The sequence below is a fragment of the Capricornis sumatraensis genome, chromosome 9 (genome assembly GCF_032405125.1).
Source record: "Capricornis sumatraensis isolate serow.1 chromosome 9, serow.2, whole genome shotgun sequence".
In the NCBI taxonomy this organism is placed as follows: domain Eukaryota; kingdom Metazoa; phylum Chordata; class Mammalia; order Artiodactyla; family Bovidae; genus Capricornis; species Capricornis sumatraensis.
This window is the reverse complement of record NC_091077.1, coordinates 7,219,941-7,247,376: the sequence shown is the minus strand read 5'-3', so window position 1 is coordinate 7,247,376 and position 27,436 is coordinate 7,219,941. Positions and strand designations below refer to the sequence as shown.

Genomic DNA, 27,436 nt, shown 5'->3' with positions numbered 1-27,436 from the left:
CAACTATTGTGACAGATAACTGACATTGCTGTTACAAATCAGAAAATTTCAAGGGCTTTAAGAGGCAGAACTGTGGATAAAGACCAGATACATCTGCAAATGATCGAATTATATATATATAATAAATCACAACATTGTATACACCAAAATTTCAGACACCCCCCCCCACACACACACACCAGAAAGGAGCGAGCAGGTGTGCAGCATAAACTGCCTTGCTGTACAAGCAGTGTAGGCAGTGAGCCACTTTCACCATTTGGGAAGTGGTGGGAACCCTTCCGAAATTCAAGTTCCCAAAAGGTAGCCAAGGGCCATCTTGTCAGCTTTCTAAGGATAGCAGTCTCAGGCTTTGTGTACTAACTTTTTCTTTTCAATTTTTGAAAATTGTGATAAAATTAACATAAAATTAACCACCTTAAGCCATTTTTAAATGCACAGCTCAGTAGCATGAAGTGTAGTAGACTCCTATTGTGCGACCATCACCACCATCCGTCTCCAGAACTCCTGAAACCGGAAGCTCTGTCCCCATGAGATACTAACCCCCCGCTCCTCCCTGCCCCCAGCCCATGGCAACTGCCCCTCTACTCTGCACCTCAGGGGACCTCATGCAAGGGGATCATATAGTATCGGAGTTCTTTGGTGACTGGTTTCTTCCATTTGGCATATTGTCCTCATGCTTTATCCATGTTGTAGCATATGTCAGAACTTCCTTTTTCAGACTGAAAAATATTCCATCATGTGGATGGGCCACATATCCGTTCATCCATTGATGGACCCTTGAGTTGCTTCTGCCTTTTGGCTGCTGTGAAGCTGGATGTACAGATACCTCTCTGGGACCCCTGGTTTCGATTCTTTGGAGTACATACTCGGAAGTGGGGCTGCTGGGTCTTATGGAGAGTCGATTTTTGTGTTCTCGAGGAACTGCCATCCTGGTTTTCCACAGCGGCTGTACCGGTTTAGAATCCACCAACAACGCACCAGGGTTCCAGTCTCTCCACATCCTCGCTGTCGCTCCTTGTTTCACAGCTTCTTGATAGTAGCCGTCCTAATGGGTGTGAGGTGGTTTCTGGTGGTGGTTTTGATTTGCATTTCACTAATGATTAGTGATGTTTTATGTGCCTGTGGGACATGTGTATATCTTTGTGGAAACATCCTTTGCCCATTTTTGAATCAGGTTGTCTTTTACTGGTTAGGTTGTGAGTTCCCTGTATATTCTGATATTCATCCCTTATCAGATACATGATGTGTGAATATTTTCTTCCATTCTGTGGGTTGCCTTTTTACTCTGTTGCTAGTGTTCTTTGATGCACAAAATTTTTAATTTTCATAAAGCCCAGTTTTTCTGTTCTCTCTTTTGTTATCGGTGCCGTAGGTGTCATTGCCAAGCCCAGTGTCATGAAGCTTTTGCCTTGTGTTTTCTTCTAAGAATTTTATAGTTTCAACTCTTATATTTTGCTGTTGGATCAGTTTTGAGTTAATTTTTGGATACACGTGTGTGTGTGTGTGTTAATCACTCAGTCGTGTCCAACGCTGCAACCCCACAGACTGTAGCCTGCTAGGCTGCTCTGTCTATGGGATTCTCCAGGCAGGAGGACTGGAATGGATTGCCATTCCCTTCTCCAGAGGCTATTCCTCACCCAGAGATAGACCACGGGTCCCCTGCACGGCAGGCAGGTTTTTTACCGTTTGAGCTGCAGGGAAGTCCCAGTTTTTAGATATAGTGCTAAATAAACAGTGAACTGCATGCTTTTGCATGTTGATATCCAGTTTCCCAGGACCATTTGCTGAAAAGACTGTCCTTTCCCCCACTGAACGTTCTTGGCACCCCTGACACAAATCATTTGAGCATATATGTGACAGTTCATTATCTATTCTGTTCCATTTATCTATAGGTCTGTCTTAATAGTCTTACCATATTGCCTTGATTACTATAGCTTCATAGTAATTTTAGAAATCATGAAATGTGAGTCCTCCAATTTTGTTCTTCCTTTTCAAGGTTATCTTGGCTATTTGGGATCCTATGAGAGTCCATCTGAATTTTAGAATGTAAATTTTTATGTCTACCAAAAAAAAAAAAAAAATCCTGTAGTGTTGGCATCCTAACAGTATTATCTTCCAGTCCGTGAACATGGGGCGTCTTTCCGTTAATCCATGTTCTCTTTAGTTTCTTTCGGTACCGTCTTGTAGTTTTCGTGTACAAATATTTTACCTTCTTTTTAAGTTAATTCCCAATTATTTCATTCTTTTTATGCTATCTATTGTAAAGGTTACTGTTTTCTTAATGTTCTTTTTGAATTGTTCATTGGTAGTGTATGGAAATGCAGTTGCTTTTTGTGTGTTAATTTTGTATCCAGCTATTTTCTAAAGTCATCTAACAGGAATCTTTTTTCTTAAAACTGTTTGTTTCTCTTTGACTGTGCTAGGTAGTCGTTGCTGCGCGGGCTTTTCTCTGGTGGCGCTGTGGCAAGCAGGGGCTGCCCCCCTTTGTGGCGGACACGCTCCTCATTGCAGTGGCTTCTCTTGTTTCAGATGCCCAGACTTCAGTGGTTGTGGCACCTGGACTCAGCACTTGCATTTCTGGGACCTAGAGCACAGGATCAGTAGTTGTGGCACACGGGCTTAGTTGCTCCAAGGCATGTGGGATCTTCCCGGATCAGGGATTGAATTCGTGTCTCCTGCATTGGCGCGCTAACAGGTTTCTTTTTTGTGTGTGAAATCTTTAGGATTTTCTACCCATAACATTATATCACATGTGAACAGAAATAACTTTATTTTTTCCATTCTAATGTGGTTACCTTTTAATTCTTTTTCTAGCCTGATTGTTCTGGCTAGAATTCCTAGCACTGTGTTGACTCGGAGTGGCTTGTTGTCGTTCAGTCGCTCAGTTGTGTCCGACTCCTGGCGACCCCATGGACTGCAACACACCAGACTTCCCTGTCCTTCACCATCTCTTGGAGCTTGGTCAAACACATGTCCATAGAGTTGGTGATGCCATCCAACCATCTCGTCCTCTGTCATCCCCTTCTCCTCCTGCCCTCAATCTTTCCCAGCATGAGGGTCTTTTCTAATGAGTCAGCTCTTCAGGTGGCCAAAGTATTGGAGTTTCAGCTTCAGCATCAGTCCTTCTGATGAATATTCAGGATTGATTTCCTTTAGGATAGACTGGTTTGATCTCCTTGCAGTCCAAGGGACTCAAGAGTCTTCATCAATACCACAGTTCAAGAGCATCAATTCAGCCTACTTTATGGTCCAGCTCTCACATCCATACACTACTACTGGAAAAACCATAGCGTTGACTATACAGACCTTTATTGGCAAAGTAATGTCTTTGCTTTTTAATATGCTGCCTAGGTTGGTCAAGGAGCAAACATATTTTAATTCCATGGCTGCAGTCACCATCTGCAGTGATTTTGGAGCCCCCAAAAATAAAGTCTGTCACTGTTTTCATTGTTTCTCCACCTGTTTGCCATGAAATGATGGGACTGGGTGCCATGATCTTCATCTTTTGAATGTTGAGCTTTAAGCCAGTTTTTTCACTCTCCTCTTTCACCTTCATCAAGATGCTGTTCAGTTCCTCTTCACTTTCTGCCATGAGGGTGGTGTCTTCTGCATATCTGAGGTTATTGGTATTTCTCCCAGCAATCTTGATTCCAGCTGTGCTTCATGCAGCCCAGCATTTCACACGATATACCCTTCATCTAAGTTTAAATAAGCACGGTGACAGTATACAACCTTGATGTACTTCTCTACCAATTTGGAACCACTCTGTTGTTCCAAGTTTGGTTCTAACTCTTGCTTCTTGACCTGCACAGAGATTTCTCAGGAGGCAGATAAGGTGGTCTGGTATTCCCATCTCTGTAAAAAATTTCCACAGTTTGTTGTGATCCATACATTCAAAGGCTTAGCGTAGAAGTAGATGTTTTTCTGGAACTCTTGCTTTTTCTATGATCCAACAGATGCTGGCAATTTGATCTCTGGTTCCTCTGCCTTTTTCTAAATCCAGCTTGAACATCTGGAAGTTCTTGGTTCACATACTATTCTCCAAGCCTGGCTTGGAGAATTTTGAGCATTACTTTGGTAGCATGTGAAATGAATACAATTGTGCGGTAGTTTGAATATTCTTTGGCATTGCCCTTCTTTGGGATTGGAATGAAAACTGACCTTTTTCAGTCCTGCAGCCACTGCTGAGTTTTCCAAATTTGCTGGCATATTGAGTGCAGCACTTTCACAGCATCATCTTCTAGGATTTGGAATAGCTCAACTGGAATTCCATCACCTCCACTAGCTTTGTAGTAGTGATGCTTTCTAAGGCCCACTTGACTTCACACTCCAGGATGTCTGGCTCTAGTTGAGTGATCACACCATCGTGATTATCTGGGTCGTGAAGATCTTTTTTGTACAGTTCTTCTGTGTATTCTTGTCACCTCTTAATATCTTCTGCTTCTGTTAGGTCCGTACCATTTCTGTCCTTTATCGATCCCATCTTTGCATAAAATGTTCCCTTGGTGTCTCTTATTTTCTTGAAGAGATCTCTAGTCTTTCCCATTCTGTTGTTTTCCTCTATTTCTTTGCATTGATCGCTGAGGAAGGCTTTCTTATCTCTTCTTGCTCTTTGGAACTCTGCATTCAAATGGGTATATCTTTCCTTTTCTCCTTTGCCTTTCACTTCTTTTCTCAGCTATTTATAAGACCTCCTCAGACGACCACTTTGCCTTTTTGCATTTCTTTTTCTTAGGGGTGGTTTTGATCAGCGCCTCCTGTACAGTGTTACAAACCTCCATCCATAGTTTTTCAGGCACTCTATCAGATCGAATCCCTTGAATCTATTTGTCACTTCCACTGTATAATCATAAGAGATTTGATTTCAGTCATAACTTGAATGGCCTGGTGGTTTTCCATACTTTTCTTCAATTTAAATCTCAATTTGGCAATAAGGAATTCATGTCTGAGCCATAGTCAGCTCCTGGTCTTGTTTTTGCCGGCTGTATGAAGCAAAAGTGGCTAAAGCAGACATTCTGGCCTTGTTCCTGATCTTAAAGGAAAACCTTTCAGTCTTTCTGCACTGAGTATCTGTGAACTGTGGGTTTTTCATTATGTGGCTTTTATTATGTTAAGATGGTTTCCTTTTAATCCTAGTTTGTTGAACATGTTTATCATGAAAGTGTTGGATTTTGTCAGATACCTATTCTGCACTAACTGAGATGATCGGGTGGATTCTTTCCTTCCTTCTGTTGATGTGTTACGCTGATTTTTATGTGTCAGGCTAGTTATTCCTGCATCCCAGGAATAGCTCCCCCTTGATCATGGTGTATAATCCTTTTAATATGCTGCTGAATTCCACTTGCTAGTGTCTTGTTGAGGGGCTTTGCATCGGTGTTTATGAGAGGTATTGGTCAGCAGTTTTCTTTCCTCATAATATCTTTGTGTGACCTTGGTATCAGGGCAGTGTTGGCCTCCGAATGTTGTCAGAATGAATTGGAAAGTATTTCCTGCTCTTCAGTTTTTTGGGAAAGTTGGAGGATTGGTTCTTCTTTGAATGTTTGGTAGAAACTCAGTGAAGCCCAGGAGGTTTTTGATTACTGATCCAGTTTCTTTACTAGTTTTAATTCTGTTCACATTTTGTGAGTCTGTCTAGGCAGGTGTTGTGTTTCTAGGAATTTATGCATCTCTTCTAAGTTACGCAGTTTCTTGGTATATAATTGTTCATAGTTGTCTCAAACAATGCTTTTTATTTCTTTACCTTTTTTTTTTTTTTACTGTTTATTTCTATAGGATTGGCAGAAACGTCCCCTTTCATATCTGGTGTTACTAATTTGAGTCTTCTTTTTCTTCTTAGTGTAGCTGAAGATTTGTCAATTTTGTTGATCTTTTCAAAGAACCAACTTTTGGTTTTGCTTTTTTTCTTCTGTGATGTTTTCCTATTCCCTGTTCTTAAAATCTCTGCTCTAATCTTTATTATTTCCTTCCTTTGCTGGCTTTGGGTTCAGTCGTAAAGTTACCTTGTTCATCTGAGATATTAATAACAGCATTTATACCTGTAAACATCCCTTAATCTCTGTACCACTGTATCTTTGTTGCTGGGCAGTTTGATTATGTTGTGTCTCAGTGTGGTTCTCTTTGAGTTTATCCTATTTGGAGTTCATTGAGTTTCTCAGATGTTCCTATTCATGTCTTTCATTAAATATGGGAAGATTTTGGCTATTATTTCTTGAAATAATCTCTCTGCCCCTTTCTCTTTCTTTTTCTTCTGAGATTTCCATAACGTGTATGTTGGTCGTCTTGAGAGTATCTGATAGGTCTCTTAGACTCTGTTCACTGACTTTGATTATTTTTCTTTCCGTTCCTCAGACTCGATCGTTTCCATTGTTCTGTTATCAAGTCCACTGATTCTTCTGCTTGTCTGAGCCTTGAGTCGGCTCTCTGGTGGCCTTTCCGTTTCAGCTGCCACACTCCCAGCTCTGGACTCTCTTCACTCACTCTCATGCTTTCTGTCTCCTTATTGGCATTTGTGCTGTGTCCGTACATTGTTTATCTTGATTTTTTTCCACATCTTCCTTTAGTTCTTTGAGTATCTTTCGGACAGTTTTTTAAAGTTTTGTCTGGTGATCTGCCGTTTCGTCTTCCTTGAGGACGGTTTCTGTTCATTTTTTCTCCCTTTGACTGGGCCATACTTTCCTGCTTCTTTGTGTGGCTTGTGATTTTTTATAATTGAAAACTGTACACTTGAATCTAACAAATGTGATGACTCGAGAGAGCCAAAGTTTCCTCTTCCCCAGGGTTTGCTGTGGCTCTTTTGTTTGGTTATTGTGGGCTGTCTCTGTGCTGGAGATCAGTCTGCGGTATAAACTCAAGGTGTTCTTATGCCTTTTCTTGGAGAAGGAAATGGCAACCCACTGCAGTGTTCTTGCCTGGAGAGTCCCAGGGACAGCAGAGCCTGGTGGGCTGCTGTCCCTGGGGTCACACAGAGTCGGACACGGCTGAAGCGACTCAGCAGCAGCAGCAGCAGCAGCGGGCCTTTTCTGACCCTGTACCTCTCCCTGAGTGTCTGTGGTTCCTTTCTGAATTCCCCTGTATCTGCATCTGAGTGTCCTAGTCCTTGACTGTCTGGCTCCCAAAAGGGGAAAAAGAAAAAAAAAAAAAAAAAAAAAGCAGGGGGAAGAAAAGAAGAATTTAAAATTTGCAGTTCTTAAAGTAGCTCCAGGGGCTTACCTGTTAGCTTGGGCGGAAAAGCGTCTGCCTATAATGCAGGAGACCCAGCTTCAATCCCTGGGTCTGGAAGATCCCCTGGAGCAGGAAATGGCAACCCACTCTAGTATTCATGCCTGGAAAATCCCATGGACCAAAGAGCCCGGTGGGCTACAGTCCATGGGGTTGCAAAGAGTCGGACATGACTGAGCGACTTCTCGTTGTCTTCTTCAAGTAGCTCCACACCTACAGGGCGAGGCTGCCAGAACAGCTGCCTAGAAGGGGAGACAGATTCCTGGAGCTTCCTGCTCTGCCATCGTCCCAGAATCCTGCTGTGTTCATTCTTGCCTGCATACTGCTGTTTCACAGTGATAGTGCAGCATATAACCAGCATTGAGCATCACTAGGCAGTTCCCTTCTCCATGCTGCATCTTGGGCGCCTAGTGCGCGCTTTGCACCCCCAGCGTAGCTCAGGGCACACCGTGCTCCAGTGCTCAGTGGCCGATGCGTCAGTCAGAGCAGGCCTGCAGCTACCCGGAAGGCTGGCGAGAAAGCAGCCGCAGCAATGGCAGGAACAGTAGCTCCAGCTCATCTCACTGAGTGCTTTCTCTGTTGTCGTTATTTAGTCCCTAAGTTGTGTCCAACTGTCTGCGACCCCATGGACTGCAGCACACCAGGCTTCCCTGTCCTTTACTATATCCCAGAGTGAGGCCAGACTCATGTTCCTTGAGTCAGTGATGCCATCCAACCATCTCATCCTCTGTTCCGCACTTCTCCTCCTGCCCTTAACCTTTCCGGCATCAGGGTCTTTTCTGAAATTCCCTTGCCCTCTCTATGATCTAACAATTGTTGGTAGTTTGATCTCTGGTTCCTCTGACTTTTCTGAATCCAGCTTGCTGTGGGCTGGGCAGTGTGCTAGTTGCTTGGGGGTGGCCCTGCCCTCCAGGAGCTGAGAAACATCTCCAGCTTCTCTCCCCATATGGCCTGCCCTGGGTTCCTGGCCACCTTGGTCTCTTGATTTGCCTCTAGCCTCACCACCTCGCTGAGCCACCACCTCTTGTCTTTCATGGGTAGATTCCAAGAGAAGCACCTGGTGGGCTCCTGTGACCTTTGGCAAGTCAAGAGTACAGTGGCAAGAGGAGAGAGGGTGGCCCTCAGGGTGATGAACAAGGCTGGCACCCAGAGACTGGGGGTCATCTGAGGTCCTCTCTGCTGGGGTGTTTGGCCTCTTTCAGAGACCACACGTCTCAGCCACTTGGGGGCTCCTGCTCCCACTGCTTCTAACAAACCAGCAGCCCACACCAGCGCCAGCCAAGCCTGTCTTAAAGGGCCAGAGGGTTCTTACCTTTGCAGGCCAGAGGGCCTCTGTCCCAGCAGCTCAACTAGGTGTTATAGCACAGAAGCAGCTCAGTGAGTACCCAGACGGGTGTTCTAGTAGAACTGTTTGCCGAAGCAGGCAGTTGCTGTATTGGGCCCCAGGCCATAGCGTGCTGGCCTCTGCCCTACCCTCGCCCTCCTGCCCCCTGGCTTCTGTCCTCATTCCCCTTGTCTTCTCTTTGCCATTCTGCCTTTCCTGTTCCCGTCTGCCTCTCGCCTTCCACAGCTCTGGTGGCTTTCCCTTCCTGGCGCCCCACTGTCCCCAGTCATAAGTGAGGGATGCTACTTACTGAAAGCTGGGGGATTTCATTCATCCTGCAAATGCTCCCCCGCCTCACCCCCGTACCGCGCAGCAGCCCTCTGGTCGCACGCCCTGGTCTGGGCAGTGTTTAGGATCTTCAGATGATCAGACATCTGACAGACTTCCTGCCCAAGAGCCGGCCACATGCTCAAGCAACTGACGGGTTCACTGGCCCAGGAGTGATGGCCCTGTCCCCCTCGCACCGGGCTCTGGGTCCAGGGTGCAGACAAGGCCCTGGTGCAGCTGCCCCAGCCTGCATCTCCCTTTCTCAACTCTCTCCTGCCCACACCCACTCTGGCTCCCCATCAACCCTGAAGGCAGGGACTGTTATTTGTTCTGGTCACTGCTCTGTCCCTAGGATGGCTGCGGTGCCCAGGAGTAATTGAAAAACAACAGATAAACTCCCCATGAGTAATTAAACAGATGGATGCTGCTGCAGAGCGTTCCAGATACTGCTGCTTCAGGGGCTCAAGCTCCAAAACCCCCTCTTTCAGGAACTCCCTGAATACCCCTCCCCTCAGGTGCTGGGGACGTCTGTGTCCAGGGAGTGTTCTTGAGGGGTTGACTGGGGTGTATGCAGGATTCATCCAGTTACTAAACCTGCCAGGAAGGACTTGTCTACCATGAAATGGTGAGATCAGGCCTCCTGCCAGGGAGGGAGCCACTCTGAGAGGTGCAGATAGAGCTGGGAGGCTCGTCCTGGGCCCTGGGTCTCCTTGTTCCCTGGAGCTCACCACTGATCTCATCCCTCTTACCCACAGGGTCAGCTGGCAGTCGGTCAGGAGGGTCAGCGGCCCCACCGGGCTCCCCTGTCTACCTTGACCTGGCTTACCTGCCCAGCGGGGGCAGTGCCCGCCTGGTGGATGAGGAGTTCTTCCGGCGGGTGCGTGCGCTCTGCTACGTCATCAGCGGCCAGGACCAGCACAAGGAAGAGGGCATGCGGGCCGTCCTGGACGCACTCCTGGCTGGCAAGCAGCAGTGGGACCGGCCGCTGCAGGTGTGTGATGACCGGGGCGTCAGACGGTCCTGATGCCAGCACAGGCCCCGGGGGCGTTTTCAAGCTCCTGGCGCTGGGCGGGGCAGCACTTCCCGGTGTCTTCCTGCCAAACCCCCACAGTCCTGTGAGGTTGGTGTGACCTTCACCCACATCCAAAGAGGGAGTGGGGCTCAGAGGAACTAATCCCTGTCCCCAAGGCCATGCAGCTATAAGGCAAGTGCAGGACTCGCCCAGCTCGCGGGCTCCGTTCCTGTTCCCGCCACTTCCTTCTCTGCAGAGCCCCTGGGTGAAGTTGCAGGGTGGGGCTGGTGTGATCACCTCACCTGAGCCCTGGCATTGAGTCTCCCCAGTATTATGAGGATCAGCCAGGAGGAAGGGATGGGGTGTATGGTGTCCACGCATGCTGACAATTGACCCTTGAAGGCTGGGGTTGTCCCCATGAGAACCCTTGAAATAGAGCCTTGAAGCACAAGGTAAATTTGGGTAGAAGGAGCCTCCAGTACCTGGCCACCCACACAGTCCGAGTGTGCTGACCCCTGGTCAGGCACACAGGTTACAGAGCGGCTGGGAGGGAGTGTTCCGAGCAGAGGCAGGAGCAGGCTGTATTCAGGGAGCTGGCGGGAGGTCTGGGCGAGTGAAGCGGGGACGTAGCAGGGGAGTAGTTGGGGAGGGAAGAATGGAGAGGAATTGGCAGAGGAGTGATCTGGTCTCCGGGCTGTGAAAGGGCGCTCGGGGTGCCATGGGAAAGAAAAGGCACTTCAGGGACAGGCTGGCCGCCGGCTGCAGACACCTCGCAGGAGAACGGAGGCACCGCAGATGTGGTCAGAGAAGAGGGGCCTCCGATGCCTTGGGGCTGGGCCGGGAGGGCAGAGGGTGTGTCCCTCACCGCCGGTCCGTCTGTCCCCCCCGCAGGTGACCCTGATCCCCACCTTTGATTCGGCGGCGATGCACGAGTGGTACGAGGAGACACACACCCGGCACCAGGCGCTGGGCATCACCGTGCTGGGCAGCAACAGCACCGTGTCTATGCAGGACGAGGCCTTCCCCGCCTGCAAGGTGGAGTTCTAGCCCCCCGCCCTGGCACCCCCGGCGCCTGCCACTGTCCTGGGGTGCGCCTGCGTCAGAAATAAACCGGGTGCAACTCAGCTGTGGCCTCAGTTCCTTCTGCCGGCAGGAGACGCGGCCGCACTCCAGACGTCACTGCTGCCATGGGGTGGTCCCCAGTGTGGGGAGGGACAGCCTCTGCGGAATCCCCAGCAGCCTCCAGGTCAGATGTGCTCTGGCCCCCGTGTCACAGGTGGAAAACCCAGGTCTGGGGAGGCAGTGCCTCCCAGGCCAGTGGAGCTGGCTGCCGACATCAGCCCTCCAGCCCAGCACCTGTACCCGTGGGTCCCCCGGTTTATAGACAGGAAGGCAGCTGCCAAACCCCAGCCGCACAAACCAAGGTGAGATCCGAGCCCTGACTCTGCTCCCGAGCCATTTCAACAGAAATCACCCTCTGTTCCTAGAGATAATTGACGCTCATGGCAGGACAGTCTTACACTCTGCCGCAAGCTCTCAACTCGTTATCGTCTGGGAAATTTTTGCAGACACTAATGCCCATGGCCAGCGTTTTTATTTTGGCTGGCCAAAATTTTATTCTGTTATTTCACTAACACTGTGTGGGTTATTATATTCAATAGTTGCACCTGACACACCTGTGAAGTCTTCTCCAGCGCCGTGAGTTTCATTTTCACTTCCGTGTCAGAATCAGTCACTAAAGTTTCTTGTCTTCCCATTGGTCTAACATTCACATCGTCTGAATCGGAACTGTCTTCTGAAGAACTGCCACCTTTGGAGACACTACTGTGTATTTCACTCGGACAGTCGGAGCAGGTATCTGCGTAAAATTCACTGAAAAGTTCTCCCCTCAAAATTTAGCAATGCATCATTTTTGAGGAATGTATGGTGACAAACTTGTGTTTATTAAATACACAAGGTTGGAACTGACGGAGGGAAACGTGAATGATAGTGACAATCGAGAGTTGTGTGGAGAACCCTCGATCAGTTTTAAGCTCTGACAACTTTGCCTGGTGTTGTCAGTTGTGTTACTGTCTAAATATTGATGCGTCTTTGGTCAATACTGTTCAGGTAACAAAAGATGCATTCATATGTCTTCCATCGGCAATGTGTTTGAAACGCAGTCTGAAACCTACAAGCTACAAAACACAATCTCCTGATGGACCCACTCCCTGATCTCTCTGTTCTGCATGTATAGGAACACCTAGATGTAATTTTCAGTAAGATGCCATCTCACTGGATTGGATGGCGACCTAAAAACATGTGACAAGTGCTAGCCCCCAGTACCTTCCTCGTTTTCCTGTAAGGAGAGACTCCTTAGTCTGGGGTCTGAAGAAGGGTTACTGTTTATCCACGAGGCCGTGTCACCCTGATTTTTCATCTTGAGTGCAGGCGCTGCCTCCTGTTCTCATTTCATTTCTTTCCAGGGACATTTTCTTATATTTATTTTTAATTAGTTCAGTTTTTTTATTTAGACGTTTGTCTTTGTCTCATTCAGATATCATAATCTTTTTTCCTAAATAGGCACAATAAACTTGTTAAAATTTTTAATTGTAAAAAAGTGCATAACATAAAATTTGCCGTTTTAACCACTAATAAACTCTTGCATTGTAAATTTTTTTTCCCAAATTTGCCTTTCAGTTTTGTTTAGGAGCAGTTTTGCTGTAAACATTTTATTTTTATGATTTTCAAACCTCGGTTCTTTAAATGTCTCTCCTTTGTGCTTTTAGAGGTCCTTTCACGGTTGGCACAAATTCTCCCAAGCTTGGTGTTTTTTGTGTTTTTTTTCCTGTTCATTTTTACCCACATAGGGCTTGTTTTGGGATGAAGGGAGAGGTAGGGATTGCCCCAACCTGGACAGTTCCATTTTCAATGCGATGTACAGATTCAAAACACGCCTTCCTCCCTGAAAAAGATCCCAAATGTGTTACTGTTTATTTCCAAATCTATACTAATCCATCGCCAACTTTTCTGGCCATCTCCTTGCTTTCTCTGGTATAGATTTCTGTGCCTCAATAGGTCATCAGGCAGGTTCTTTCTCCTCAGTTTTACTTTTTCCCTTCATAAAAGGTTGTTTTTACATTCTCATTCCTCTTGGAGCTCTAGAATCTCCACAGAGGGGGCCCAAACATATGCTTCAGAAAAGCTGTCAACTTCTGCTTCTGACCAGATCATGGGCTAGAGTCCCAATAAAAACAACTAAAATTGCTGGGTGAAAATGAGTTAAGTGTTGGTTAATGTATCAGTGAGCACCCAAAAAATGAGGAACAGTCAGAGGCCAGAACGGTGCAGACAGAAACCCCAGGAAGGAAAAAGGAAGCAGCTTTTCTGTTACACAAGGCGCTCTTCATCTTCTTTTCATGGACCTTCAAGATGGTGTGTCTGATAAGTAGAGACCTCAAAGCATGAAGCAGACATCAAAATAAGATCTTCCCAAAGATGGAAAGCAACCTTAGGTGAATGACATGGTTTAAAGCAGTCCAGGACGCTGGAGACCCTGGGGGAACTTTCAACTAATCTGAAAGAGTGAGCCAGCACCAAAATTCACAGCCTGTCAATGCCAGTGGCGAAGACCTGGTGTGTTTAATCCTGGTGTTTTGGCTATGTTTAATCCTGAAAATGAACAAAGTGCAAGAGACAGTAATATTTGTAAAAGAGCCAAATAGGACCAAGAGAAATGAAAAAGCAAATAATTGGGTTGGATCAACAGTGAACTGTAGGTAGCTGAAGAGAAAATAGGTGAACTGAAACATGGAACTGAATGAGTTTCCTAAACGGGAAGGGAAAAGGGGGATGAGGAGGCAGGAGAGACAGCAGAGGCAAAGTCTGAAGGGGATAACGGTGGAGAACTTTTCAGAAGTAACGAGAGGTGTCAGTTCACTTGCATTCAGAAAGCCAGCCAAATCCCAAGCAGGATGTATGAAAAGACAACTTGGCAAACCTAGACAGCGTATTAAAAAGCAGAGACAGCACTTTGTTGACAAAGGCCCATCTAATCAAAGCTATGGTTTTTCCAGTAGTCATGTACGGATGTGAGAGTTGGACCATAAGGAAAGCTGAGCGCCGAAGAATTGATGATTTCGAATTGTGGTGTTGGGGAAGACTCTTGAGAGTCCCTTGGACTGTAAGGACATCGAACCAGTCAATACTAAAGGAAATCAACCCAGAATATTCATTGGAAGGACTGATGCTGAAGCTGAAGCTCCTATACTTTGGCCACCTGATGTGAAGAGCGGATTCATTGGAAAAAGACCCTGATGCTGGGAAAGATTGAGGGCAGGAGAAGGGGATGACAGAGGATGAGATGGTTGGATGGCATCATCAACTCAATGGACATGAGTTCGAGCAAACTCGGGGAGATAGTGAAGGACAGGGAAGCCTGGCGTGCTGCAGTCCGTGGGGTCGCAGAGTCAGACACGACTGAGCAACTGAAGAACAGTGCAGAAAACCAAAGTCAACAAGGAAAGCAAGAATAGTAGATGCGGAGAGCTCCTCAGCCCCACACGTGAAACTCAGGACACAGTCGGGCACCGTCTTAAGCAACCCAGAAGTTCTCATTCAACAGAAGCATCTTTGGAGGGTGAGAGAAATGAAGACCCTTGTTGAGTGAAATCCTGAGGGAATTTTTTTCAGGTAGAAAATGATCCAAGTGGAAGAGCTGACTTGCGCAAGGAAACAGCAAAGAAGTGTGAATAACAGCTGAAGTGTCACCCTAGTTAACAAGAATTATAGTATCCAATATGTAGGATGAAAAATTGCATTAGGGAACAGTGGCAAATAAGTAAAAACTTAGTGGAGTAAGCTTTTAAAATCTTTACGTTGTTTGAGGGGAGAGTAACATACTGCTTAGTTGAGCAGAGTAGCAGTATTAATAGTTACAGTAAATACTGGGTGAACAGAACTAGGCTATAACTTCCAGATTAGTAGAGGGGAGAAATTAGACTGAAAAAGAAAATCCCAAATTCTTCCATAAGGAAACAGGTACAAATAGAAAGCACAAGATAATGAAAATACATACATAAAAATTTGCCAGTTAAGTAAATGCAGACAGGCAGAAAACTCCAGTTAAAAGATAGATTTTTTTTTCAAACTGTATTTTTTAGTCCAGTTTCTGTGCTACTTACAAGAAACATCTAAACATGAAGATGCTGAAATTTTGAAAGTAAATGATGGGGGAAAAAGAAAAGAATAAACCTGGAAAATACTAAAGAAAAAAATTAAAGCTGATATATCCACACTAATAAAGTTTTATTTTTGGTGTATTACTAGAAATACGGGATTTCCTGGGTGGCTCAGTGGGTAAAGAACACGCTTGCCAATGCAAGAGACATGGGTTGGATCCCCTGGGTTGGGAAGATCCCCTGGGTTGGGAAGATCCCCTGGAGGAGGGCGTGGCAACCCACTCCAGTATTTTTTCCTGAAGAATCCTCATGGACAGAGGAGCCTGGCAGGCTACAGTCCATAGGGTCACAAAGAGTTGGACATGACTGAAGCGACAGCACAGACACCCTAGAAGTAAGGACTATCAAATGAAAGCTTTTAACTCACTGAAAAGATGTAACAGTTCCAAATTTGTATGCGTCTAATAACAGGGCCTCAAAGTTATGAACCACCAGAGGGAGTAAGTTTATCTTTAAAAGGAAAATCTAGGGGCTTCTCTGGGTCCAGTGGTTAAAACTGTTTAAGACTTCAAGCTTGCACCATAGGGGGTGCAGGTTCAATCCCTGGTTGGGGAACTAAGATCCCACATGCCATGCAGCAGGGCCAAATTTTTTTTTTTCTTAATCTATTAGTAGGTTTTCTAATATTGATCTGTCTTTATGTTCCTAGAAAGAAGAACACCTGGATTATACTTCTTTTATTATATTTTTTATTTCAATAAGTTGTGTATGTGTTGCGGGGAGCAGGGAGGGTGCTGGGCTTCTGCCCTCAACACTTGTCGGATCTTTCCCTGCCCTTCAGGTTTCCCATGCTGCTGTATTTCACCCTCACTCAGCAGCCCAGCATGACAGAGCGCCCACCACCTAGAACAGCGGGGGGCCGTGACAAACCCGGCACCAGCGCCTAAGGATCTCCAGCAGGAAGCCATGTGCCACCTGCACTCGCGTCTCATTGGCCAAAGCAAGCCACATGACTGCCCAATACAGGAGCTGGAAGGTAGATACTCCTCTCTTGCACCCAGAAGGAAGAGAATCAAATAGTGATGGAAATCAATGAATAGCCACTGACAAGTCCCCCCAAAGAGACAGTTTCGTTCTGGCAAGCAGGAGGTTTGGCAAGCTTGTTCTAATAATTTTTTTTTTTTTTGGTGTGCGGGCTATAGAGTCTGTCCAGACCTCAATTCTGCTGTTATAGCTGAACAAATGGAAATAAATAGCTGCATTCCAATAAAATCTTGTTTACAGAAAGAAACCAGTGGGCTGGATTACAAAGGGCTGTGGTTTACCAACGCCTGGTGTCAGGCATTACTCTGACTTCCCATCTTACCTCTTAGAGCAGTTAGGGACCTGGAGTTCCCCACCCCCTTTCTCCTCTCTCTCCTCTCTGCTTCTTCCCTCCCCACCCCAGTCTCTGCTGACAGCTGTCTGGCCCAGCTTCTCCAGAGCATGCACTAAAAATACCCCAGCAGCAGCCTGAGCACCGGGGGCCCTGGAGCCCTGGCAGGAGCCAGATGTGTGACCCATGTGTGACCTTGTCCTGGGCACCCACTCTGGGCGCCACCTGCTCATCGGCAGCCCCTCCCCGATACTTGCCCAGAGCCTGAGCAACAACCACCCCCTGATTTCTTGGTGTTGCTCCAACGTCTGGATCACGCCTCCAGGCCTTTGCACCCAAGGTGTCCCCTCCCTGGAATGCCACCGTCCAGCCTTGCATCAGTCAACACATACTGGCTGCTGCCCTGTCGGGGAGCAGTGTCAAGTAGGGGAGCCAGACATATAGGAGGGGCCAACACCCCACGAGGCCGGGCATGTTGGGTGGCACTGGGTGCCAGAGGAGTCCACCACACCCGGGGGTGGGGAAAAACTAAGGATGCCAAGGATTAGGCCAGAATTAGGGGACGGCCGAGAGCAAGGGTGGCAGCGGGACCCGCAGAAGCAGAGGCTTGGTCTTTTTGAGGAACCGAGAGGAGACATAGAATTGAAGCCTCAAGAACACTGGGAGGCTGGGGGTGGAGCCATCCCTACAGCTTCATGGACACCCCACTGAGCAGATGGAACTTGCCCTTCAAAGGACCGGGTGTTGGAAGAGACCAGCTAAGCTGGGGAGCTGTGAGCACACCAGGATTGGCATGTAGAGTTGGCAGTCTTTCCAGAGGGGCTTGGGGCGGGGCCAAGGGGACCTGGTCCCTGGTGGGGCGTGGCCAGGGCACTTATCTGGAAAGATGTGGACTCTTGGAAGGCCAAGATGGAGGGTGGAGGGGTAGCCTTTCTCCGAGAGAGCGACATAAAACCTCTCATCTTCCAAACCCACCACCTAGGGATCCTTCTCCAGGAAGCCCTCCCTGCTCTCTTTCTGGTCCCCACCCCCAGCCCAGGGCCTCCTCTGGCTGTTCCTGACCCACTCCCTTTTAAACACCACCCTGGATTTCCCCGGCGCTCCAGTAGTTAAGAGTCTGTCTGCCAATGCAAGGGACATGGGTTCGATCCCTGGTCTGGGAAGATCCCACATGGCAAGGGGCAGCTAAGCCCAGGCCACAACTACTGGAGCCCTCTCTCTGCCCCAAGAGAAGCCACAGCAGTGAGAAACCCTCGCACCTCAACCAGAGAGAGCCCCCGCCCACCTCAACCAGAGAGAGCGCCCCCCCGCCCGCTCACCTCAACCACAGAAAGCCCCCGCTCAGCTGCATCAGAGTGAGCCCCCGCCCACCTCAACCAGAGAGAGCCCCCCACCTCAACCAGAGAGAGCCCCCCCCACCTCAACCAGAGAGAGCCCCCCACCTCAACCAGAGAGAGCCCCCCACCTCAACCAGAGAGAGCCCCCCCACCTCAACCAGAGCCCCCCCACCTCAACCAGAGAGAGCCCCCCCACCTCAACCAGAGAGAGCCCCCCACCTCAACCAGAGAGAGCCCCCCCACCTCAACCAGAGAGAGCCCCCCACCTCAACCAGAGCCCCCCCACCTCAACCAGAGAGAGAGCCCCCGCCCACCTCAACCAGAGAGAGAGCCCCCGCCCAGCTCAACCAGAGAGAGCCCGTGCACAGCAATGCAGAGCCAGCACGATCAAAACCAGACCCCTTTAAAAGACCACCCTGCCCACCAGCAAGTCACTCTTGTGCTGCTTTCTGGGCTGCAACCAGCGTTGCTGCTGGGACAGGACATGGCTGGCACCCTACCTGTATAGCATGTGCCTTTTCCCTTCCTGACTTACAGTAGGTGCTTGGGCAACGCTGGTTGTGTTCCAGCTTGGCGGCACTGGGACTGTGGCCTGGGGAATATTACTTAAGCTCTCTGGACCCCACACCTTCATCCCACACCCAGTCACAGAAGATTGGCATGAACCTCCGGGTACCCTTGAACTGTATTGGTGGTGACCAGACACCTGAGATCCCTTCCCCATCCCCAGACAGGCCTGTTCTGCATCCTGTCCTCCCCATGCTCACAACATCTTCTGCGATCCAAGGTCAGGACCGGTGAGAGCTTAGGCCTCAGTGCACCTGGGCCAAGCCCTGCCTCTGACATGTCTTCGTGTGTGACTTCAGAGAGCGGCCTCTTGTCTATCAGCCTTAGTCCCTGCACCTGTAATACAAGAATCAAAGCCCTCTGCCCACCTTGCCCCTGGCCCAGGCTTGAGGAAGCCACGTATGGGGGTATGAATGATGTTCAGACACCACCTAGCTAGCGTGGGTGGTGCCAGAGCCCCCACGGACCTCCCAGCTTCTGATGGGGAGGGCGCCAAGCCTAACTGCCCCAGCCCTGAGGGGTTATCTCTGAGCTGAAAGAGCCAGACCAGAGCTACCATGCAGGAACTGAGAGCCAAGTTACCAGTCAGATGGGGAACTGAGAGAACTCCCGGAGGAGGGGACAGCAGAAGCAAAGGCTCTGAGGTGAGACCAACTTTGCGGAACTGCCATGAGAGGAGCAAGGCCAGACTGTGCGGGCCTGGAGGGCTTAGGGATGGGGAGGCCTGGGGTGTAGGGTCTTTACTGAGGGTCCTGGGCACTGGGGCAGGGTTTGGAGCTAGAGAGGCAGGTGATCACTTTCTATTTGAAACCTGCTCCCTGTGGGTACAAGTGAACATCCTGAACCTCTGTATCTGTAGCCCTGAATGGAATAATTCAGCAAATGGAGAGGGGATGGTAGGAGCCAGGTTTCTCCCTATTGGAGCGGGAGATTATAGACAGGCAAAGTAGAAGTTTAGGAGGATCAGTTTAGTAAATGTAAAGGTATCTGTATGAATTCATGTTTAATTCCTATAGATACAGTTACGTATGGGAATATATATAGATCTGGGTATATATACAAGTTAATATACACACATATATGTCCTTGCTCTGTCCACTGAAAGGGCCTAGAAGCAACTATACTCCAGTAGTGATGAGCACACTTACTGCCCAAATGCTGGTTTTCTAAAAGTATTTTCCAATGAAGGATACCAGGGCTGCTCCTTGGAGAAAGGCTGATTTTAGGACTAGGGGAGGAAGTATATCAGATGAGCTTGAAGCATGTTGTAGTGACAAAGAAAGGGAAGTGCTAAAAGAGAAAAAAAGACAAGACAAAAAGACAAAAAATGCAAAAGACGGGGGGTGTGCCAAAGCAACATGAGCGTCAATTGAATGAGCTTCCAATGGCCACAGCTGGAACAATTTGAACAAGAAAATCAATAAAGTAGTTTTGGGTTATAACCCAAAGTATAGAATAAATATCCATGATGCCATACCGATATGGAAGAAGAAACTTATTTCCCATCAGAGGAATTCCAAGTAATTTTTTGCCCTTGAGGTAGGAGAGTGATTGCTTATCCCTTGGATGTGGACTGTAAATAGTGACTTCCTTCCTAAGGGTAGAGCTTGGAAAGGCGGCAGAGACTAACCTGATAATGGAAACCCCTGCCAGACTCTACCTTAGCCAGGCAATCTGAACATCACTGAAATTTCATGTTGAAGGCGTGTGCCCCGGACGCAGTGGGATGAGGGGAGGTTTCACCTCTGTGATCTTCTAATCCATCACCCCAGTCAAACCCAGAGAAAAACATCAGGCAAATTTCAATTGTGGCCATCATATAACAGTATATAAACATATCAAATCAACATGTACTACACAGGAAATTCACACAATATTATATGTCAAACACAAATTAAAAAAAATTTTTTTAATCCCCATTGAGGGACATCCTACAAAATACCTAACCAGTGCTCAAAACTGTCAAGGTCATTAATATCAAAAATGTCTGAGAAACTGCTTAATTCAGAAAAGCCTAAGACATATGATGACTTTATTTCCCGGGGTCCTGGGACAGAAAAAGAAAATTAGGGAAAACTGAGGAAATCTGAATAATGTATGCATTTTAGTTAATAATAACAACTCATGTGATAAATGTACCATATTATGTCAAGTGTTAATATGGAGTGTTAACAGGAGAAATTGGGTGTGGGATATACAGGAACTCTCTGTGATATCTTCATAGGAATTCTGTAAATTGAAAACTGCTCTAAAATTTAAAATGTATTTTTAAAAACCTCTATAGGGTTTCTCCGGTGGTCCAGTGGTTAAGAATCTGCCTTGCAATGCAGGGGACACAGGTTCAATCCCTGGTCTGGGAAGAGCCTACATGCCACATGGCAACTAGACCTCTGTGCCACGACGACTGAGGCTACACACTGCAACCAGTGAAGCCTGTGCTCCAGAACAAGAGACGCCACCGCAATGAGAAGCCCATGTGCTATCACTAGAGAGTAATCCCTGCTCACTGCAACTAGAGAAAGGCTTTGTACAGCCACAAAGACCCAGAGCAGCCAAAAACTAGTTAAGTAAATCTTTGCTGGGGGGGAGCCCTATAGTTGCCATGTGGAACAGCGATTGTCAGGAGGAAGGCGTAAAGGCAAGAAGAGGCAAACGTACCAATAGGGAGCCGAGGCAGCATCCAGGCTGCACCCTGGGCCCAGGCCACTGCAGGGTACAGGAAACGAGCAAACTGCGACCAGTGTGGATGATGAAGGGAAGAGAAGGATCTCAGAGACTCCCAGGCCTCTGGCCGGGTTCCTGGGCGGCCTTTCTAAGCTGGGGAGCCTGGTGGAGGAGTAGGCCTGGAGGCAAGCAGATCAGCCAGGAACAGAGATTTGAATCTCTGTGGGAGGACCCACAGGCGCTGTATGAATCTCATTCTAAGAGCACTCACTTGAGGGCGACCGGAGCCTCTCAGGTTTATGACATGACAACATTCTGAAGGATGGCTCTCCCCAACCCCTGGGACCAGATCCTGAGGTTGCCTGCATCAGGCTGTAGACCTGCTGTGTAGCCTGCAGGAGCCTTATCTGAGCCTCAGTTTTCCCATCTGTAAAATGAGAATCAATATGTGCCGCTCACAGGCTTGTAGGGGAGGAATCAGAAAAGTCCTTCTCAGTGCTTGTCACACATTTGGAGACTCTTCCAACCGAGTCTCAGGTAGAAGGAACCGGACCTATTGCTTTAAATTATGCAAATAAATGCGGGTAGCGGGGCGGGGAGATTAAAAAAAGGAGCCGCACCCCCCAGACAATCAGCGCGCAGGGCTGGTGGAACTGGCCGCCTAAATTGCCCAATGGCTGGCCGCGCGCACTCGCAGCCCGCCCCTGCCCCTCAGGCCGCCGCGGAGGTGGGGACTCTCCCGGCCACGCCCCGGAGGCGGGGCCATCCGGCGGCAGCGCCGCAGCCGCGGAGGGAGGGGAGGGGAGGAGAGGGGAGGGGCGGGGCGGAGCGGGGCGGGCTCGGGTATCAGCTACCGAGCCGCAGGTGGCGGCGGGCGCGGGGCTCGGCCCGAGCTCGGGAGGTGAGTGCTGTTCCCTGAAACACCCCGAACCCCCCTGGCCCGCGCAGCACCCCGTGCGCACCGCGCGTGGCAGCCCGGAGGCTCCAGGGTCGAAGGCGCGGCGGGATGTGAGGGACAGAGAACAGAGGGTGGGGGGCTGCGCGGTGGGTACCCGGTCCTTCCTCCTCCTCCCGCGTGATAACCGGGGATCCGCGGAGGGAGATAGAGACCCCTCCTAAATCCTCCATCTCCTGGCCTAGAACTGGAGCGTGCAGCGGGGCTGCTATGAATCGAGACCCCTCCCCAAAATCCCTTTATTCTAAGCCTGGATCTGGGTCTAGGTTCCAGAGCTGCAAAGATGAGCTTGTCGCTCTCCCTCGAGCCTGGGACCCAAGACAGATGAAATAGAGACCACCCCCAATTTCCCTCTTCCCAGCTCTGGCCTGTAGATCGCCCCACCCCACCCCACCCCCGGCCCTGAGACCAACATGAGGAACCCCTTCCTCTGTGAACCCCTCCTCTGTGAACCCCTATCTAGGCCTGGCTAAGGAGCTGGGGGTCCCCTGGTCCCTCCTCTAGAGTGTCTTTTTCTAGCTCCCTACCACAAGGATGGGATAATGGAGGGACATTTCACTGGCATCCTCTGCAGGGACCCCAAGATTGGAATTCTGGGGAGGGTCAGATGGAGTCCCTTGCCTGGCAGGGCCAGGCCAGGCCAGGCTTGGAAAGACCTGGAGCATGGACTCAGTGGTGGTCCTTGCTTCAGTGGGAGATGGGCAGTGAGCATCTGTTCCCAGGGATTAAAATAAATCGAGGTAAATTAGGATCTTGCTGGAGGCTGACTGAAAGTGGGGTGCGGAGGAGGGTTGGGGGGTGGGCGGCCCCTCCATCTGCTTCAGATCCCGGAATTCGCCTGCCTCATCTGCAGTAGGTACCAGGAGGTAGCTTCGGATGGACCTGCCTCACTGGTGACCTTGGACAGATGACAGACCTCCCTGAGCCTGTATTATTATTATTATTTTTAATTTGAAAGTGGGATTGAGGCTTCAAAGCTTGTACTCTACTGATTCTGAAATCCACCCACTGCATCTTTTGCTAAATTGTGACTCCACCCTTTTGCTAAATATGATGGTCGGAGGAGAGAGAGAGATAGGTTTGGAGATCCCTCCATATGCCTTGCTGGCCTCAGAGCCTCAGTTTACTGCACTGTAAAATGGGCTGATGGTCACACTCTGGCATTGCCAGAAGAGTTGCTTTGCCAGACAATAAAACGTATTACCAAGCTGCTATCATCAGAACAGGGGCTCCTCCACCCTCGTCACGCTAGCGGGACTGCCCGAGGCATATCCTGACCCACATACCTTCACCCACGCCAGGGGTAAGCCAGTACCTAGATAGGATCCTGGGCAGGACGAGGTGGGAGGTGCTGGGGCAGTCTATCCCCTGTCCCTTGGGGCTCTGTCCCTGTGGTGGGGGTGCAAGTCCAGAGTTCCCAGGTTCAAATCCAGCTTTCCTGTGAGTGGCTTTGCCCCTTTGCACCTTGGTGTGTCCCTCTACGAAATGGGCTGAATTCCCCTTGGAAGATCAGAGCAGACTGGCAGAATGGGAGTGCTGTAAATGCAGACATTGTAATACTATAGTCATTACTGTATTATAATCATTACCATATTGTAATTATAATACTGATTGCAATATTAGTGAGTATAAACAGGGTCAACAGCTGATTCAGGTCAGGGCAGGATAGGAAAGGAGGAAACCTGCAAGGGTATTGCCTGCTGTGTCTCCAGAGCTCAGTAGTCAGTTGGTGCTCAATAGGTGTTGGCCAAGGAAAGTGATGGAGAGAGAGGAGACAGCAGGGAAGACTGAAAAACTCCTGAGCAGAAGCTCAGAGGCTGTTCACCACCCAGTTACTGTATGACATGGGGCCACTGCCTCAGTTGCCTCACTGGGGGTGATGGCTGAGTCGAGACCCCTGCCTCCAAGTGCCACTGTGAGAATCAAGCCAGACTGTGTAAATGGGCACAACCCTGGTGGCCAGCCCTAGAGGGGAGCAAGTGCATGACAGAGTTGGTCCTTGAAGCAGAATAGCCAAGAGGGCGGTCACAGGAAAAGAAGAAAAGGACCCCAAACTGGAGTCCGAGGGAGAGCAAAATGATAGATCCTGTTTTGCAGAAGCCTAGAGGCCCAGAGAGGTCAGGGGCAGCCCAAGGCCACCTACTGAGAGGTCAGGAGTTCCAGACAACCCGACAGGAACAGGAGCCCTGCCTTCTTTGCTGACTTGGTTCCTGTCTTGTTTTATCTGCTCCCGGACCTGCTCAAATGCTGAACTGGCGAGAAACCCCAGGGTTTTGGGAATTGATGCTGGGGAGGCTGGATCTCCAGGCAGCACCCAGAGCTTGTGTCAGCCATCTCTGGGAAGGACTCTGTTCCCCACTTCCAGCAGCCAGAGGATGGGGGCATCCAGGTCAGCTGACAGCCTGCTTTGTGACCTTGGGCAAGGACCTGTCCATCTCTGGGCTTTGCCCTGGCACTGAGGAGGCTGGGAGACCTGGGTTCACACAGGGCTGACTTCTCCATCAGACACAGTGACCACCATGTCTCAGGCACAACCTTGGAGTCCGTAAAGATGTTTTTAACTTCTTTTAAAATCAGAAGGGGGAAAAACCCCAGGCTTTGGGATCAAAGAAAACATTTAATATATGGTATTAATATATTTGTCTCTATGTCAAATGTAGTTGTAAAAATAGGTTAAACTCTTTTTTTAGTGGAGGAAGGGACTCTGAAAGCAAAAGTGCCTCAGGCCCGTGGAAGGCCTCATGCCGCCCTGGGTTTGAGTCTTGGTGCTCCCATTCACAGGCTGTGCAACCTTGGGCACATCGACTCCTCTCTCTGAGTCTTGGGTTTCCCACCCCCACCCACTGAAGCAGGCATCACTGGCCCACCTAAGAATGGTGAGATGTGGAATGTTTCATCTACATGGTTGGTGCTCAAATTTGTGGGTACTATTATTTGACAGTTGTTATCAAGATTGTATTTGCTCGCTAATGATAGCCCCAAGGTGGGGGCCTCAGCTTTCCCACCCAGCACCTGCTCAGTTCTAGGGAGGTCCCAGGGGTGCTGGTCTGGCGAGGGAGGTGAGCTGGCGGTTGGGCCATGGGCGGGGCGGGGTGAGCTTCCTGTCCCCCAGGCACAGGGGCCTCAGCTAACGGAAGCGGCAGGGGCCACGTGGTTATCTCCTGGTACCCGCCCAGTCTCAGGGGCTCTGTTCCCACTCGCCGTCCGGTGAGTTTGAGCTCAGGCCAGGAGGCCCCCATTGCTCCTCCTTTCCCGTCTCAGGGACAGAAGGGAGACCCTCCTACCTGGCCCGGGTTTCGAGAGAAACAGTAGGTGTCACTTCCTGGGCCTACGCAGGGTCAGCCTTTGCTCTGCCACTGTGCTCCCCGACTTTACAACCCTGAGCGGCAGGATGGATGGCAGGGCGGTCGCGGAAATATGGCGAACCAGAGCCACGTGTGGTAGTTTCGAACAGGGGTTCTTCAGCAGACAGGTCAGGGACAAAGCCATAGTGACCTGGGGACAGTCGGTGACCTCTCTGTGGTTCAGTTTCCTCATCTGTAAAGTTGATATTGAGCCCCACGCTGTGCTTGTGAAGGCTGAATGAGTGTGCGTTGCCTGAAAGGAGCTGGACGCAGTGTCGCACTCACACTCGTGTTCAGTGTATGTGTAACGGGGAGGGGCAATCTAATGGGAGCTGTGAAAACAGTAGCAAAGATTCTTGGTTTGGGGGGGAACTTAGGCCCTCTGGCTCCTAGGATCTTCTAGACCTGTGCTGTCTAGCAGGACTTCATCTGTGCTGTCTAGTACAGTGGCCACCAGCCTTGTGTGGCTACTGAGCCCTGGAAATGAGGCTGGCACAACTGAAGAAGTAGGAGGTTAATTGTATTTAATTTTATTTAGTTTAAAATAAAGTTGCCACATGGGGGCTAGCGGTTCCCATTATCAGTTAGCATAGCTCCAAGGGATTTGGAAATGCTCAGGGTCTAGGTCATGGCCAAAATCTAAGAAATGAGATGGGAATTTAGGGCTTTTCCCTCTTTGGATGTCAGCTTTGTATGTCCCCAGTTAGACTAGGTTTCCTTATGGGCTACACTGGGGGCTGGAGTTTCTCAGGGGTCCCAGCGCCACCCAACACAGGGTGGTGGTTGGGAATACTTGTTGAATAAAATAATTGTTCGCTTGGTGAACTCCTGTTCATGCTTTAAAACCCCAACTCCCATGCCCTCTCCTTTAGTTCAAGTCCCCCAGCCGAATCATCTCATGGACCCTGGTATTGTCCTGGCCAGGTAGGCACATGGTGAGTGCTAGGTGACTTATGGAAGTCATGTAACCAGAGGATAGCTGATAACGGGTCAAATTAAACTCAAGATTAGAAAACTGTGGCTTAGAGAGGAGCAGCCTTGCCCAAGGTCCTTGCTCAGTCCTTTCTAGTGAGGCCCAGGTAGCTTTCCCATCCCTGCGGTCATCAGCCCCGTCTCTGCTGCTACTGTGCCTCTTGGGCTCCCAGCTGCTGCTGAACTGCCCTCGGGGTCATGAATTATGGATGAGGCTTGTGGGCTCCAGTGACAAGCCCAACCTCGACAACATGCCAAGGACACCAAGTGTCCCTTCCTCGCCTGGTGGCTTGGCTCATCCCCTTCTCCTGGGAGGCCTGGGGTCCTCCAGTAAGATCCCTTCTAGGCATTTCCTCATGTTTTGCAGATGGGGAAACTGAGGCACGGAGCTGGACAGTGACTCAGATACCTACCAGGTGAACACACTGGCTTCCAGGGGGCAGGGGCAGGACTCATGGACGCACCAGTGTCAGCTGGGTCACCGTGGCGAGGGTTGAACTTTCCATCCCAGGAGTGTGCATGGCATGGGGACTGTTGTAAAGGGATTCAGGAGACCCTAAGGGAACCTTAGGGCCACTTGAAGGACCCCAACTCCCATGTGGCCAATCACAGTCCCAGTGTCCACCTCTTACCAGACAGGAGCTGGTAAGAGGTTACCTCTTCCGACAGGAGCTGCCCAGTGCGGAGCTGAGTGCTCTCGGGACTCAGCTGACCCAAGTACAAATCTGCTGTCATTTCCTGGCTTTGTTACCTTGGCAAGTAGCTTGAGGGGACTCAGTTTTTCTGTCTCTGAAATGGCCCAGAGCTTTTCTACCCATCCCCCACCCTGAACTCCTCTTCATGCTTAAAAACCTCACCACCATGCCCCCTCCTCTAGTCTAGGCTCCCCCAGCCCCTATCCCTTCATTTAGTTTAGCTCTGACCCCACAGGGCTGGGGGTATCTGTATCCAACTCTGTCCCCCTAGGCTGGGAGCTATTTGGGGACCATGCCCCAAGCTGAATCACTCCAGGGGCCCTGGCATACTCCCAACTTTGGGGCTTTTGGTTCCTCCTCCATCCTCTTTCTCCTTCCTCCACAAGGAGAGAAGTTGGAATTTCCCCTCCTTAGGCCCGAGCCGGCTGTGACTACAACTCAAATTTGCCTCTCTCTTTGTACAGGCACAAGATAGGAACCTTCAGGG

General features: G+C 49.3%; 1 protein-coding gene across 1 annotated transcript in view; it reads left to right on the top strand.

The window, feature by feature from the left end:
- The window catches only part of MAP1S (microtubule associated protein 1S), a 36,012-nt gene extending 19,863 nt beyond the window's left edge, over positions 1-16,149 (top strand). Inside the window, exons 6-7 of the mRNA XM_068979849.1 lie at positions 9,625-9,860; positions 10,773-16,149. Of these exons, the coding sequence (XP_068835950.1) occupies positions 9,625-9,860; positions 10,773-10,928 (392 nt within the window). The 3' untranslated portion in view covers positions 10,929-16,149. The remainder of the gene's footprint in view (positions 1-9,624; positions 9,861-10,772) is intronic.
- The last annotated feature ends 11,287 nt before the right edge of the window (positions 16,150-27,436 follow it).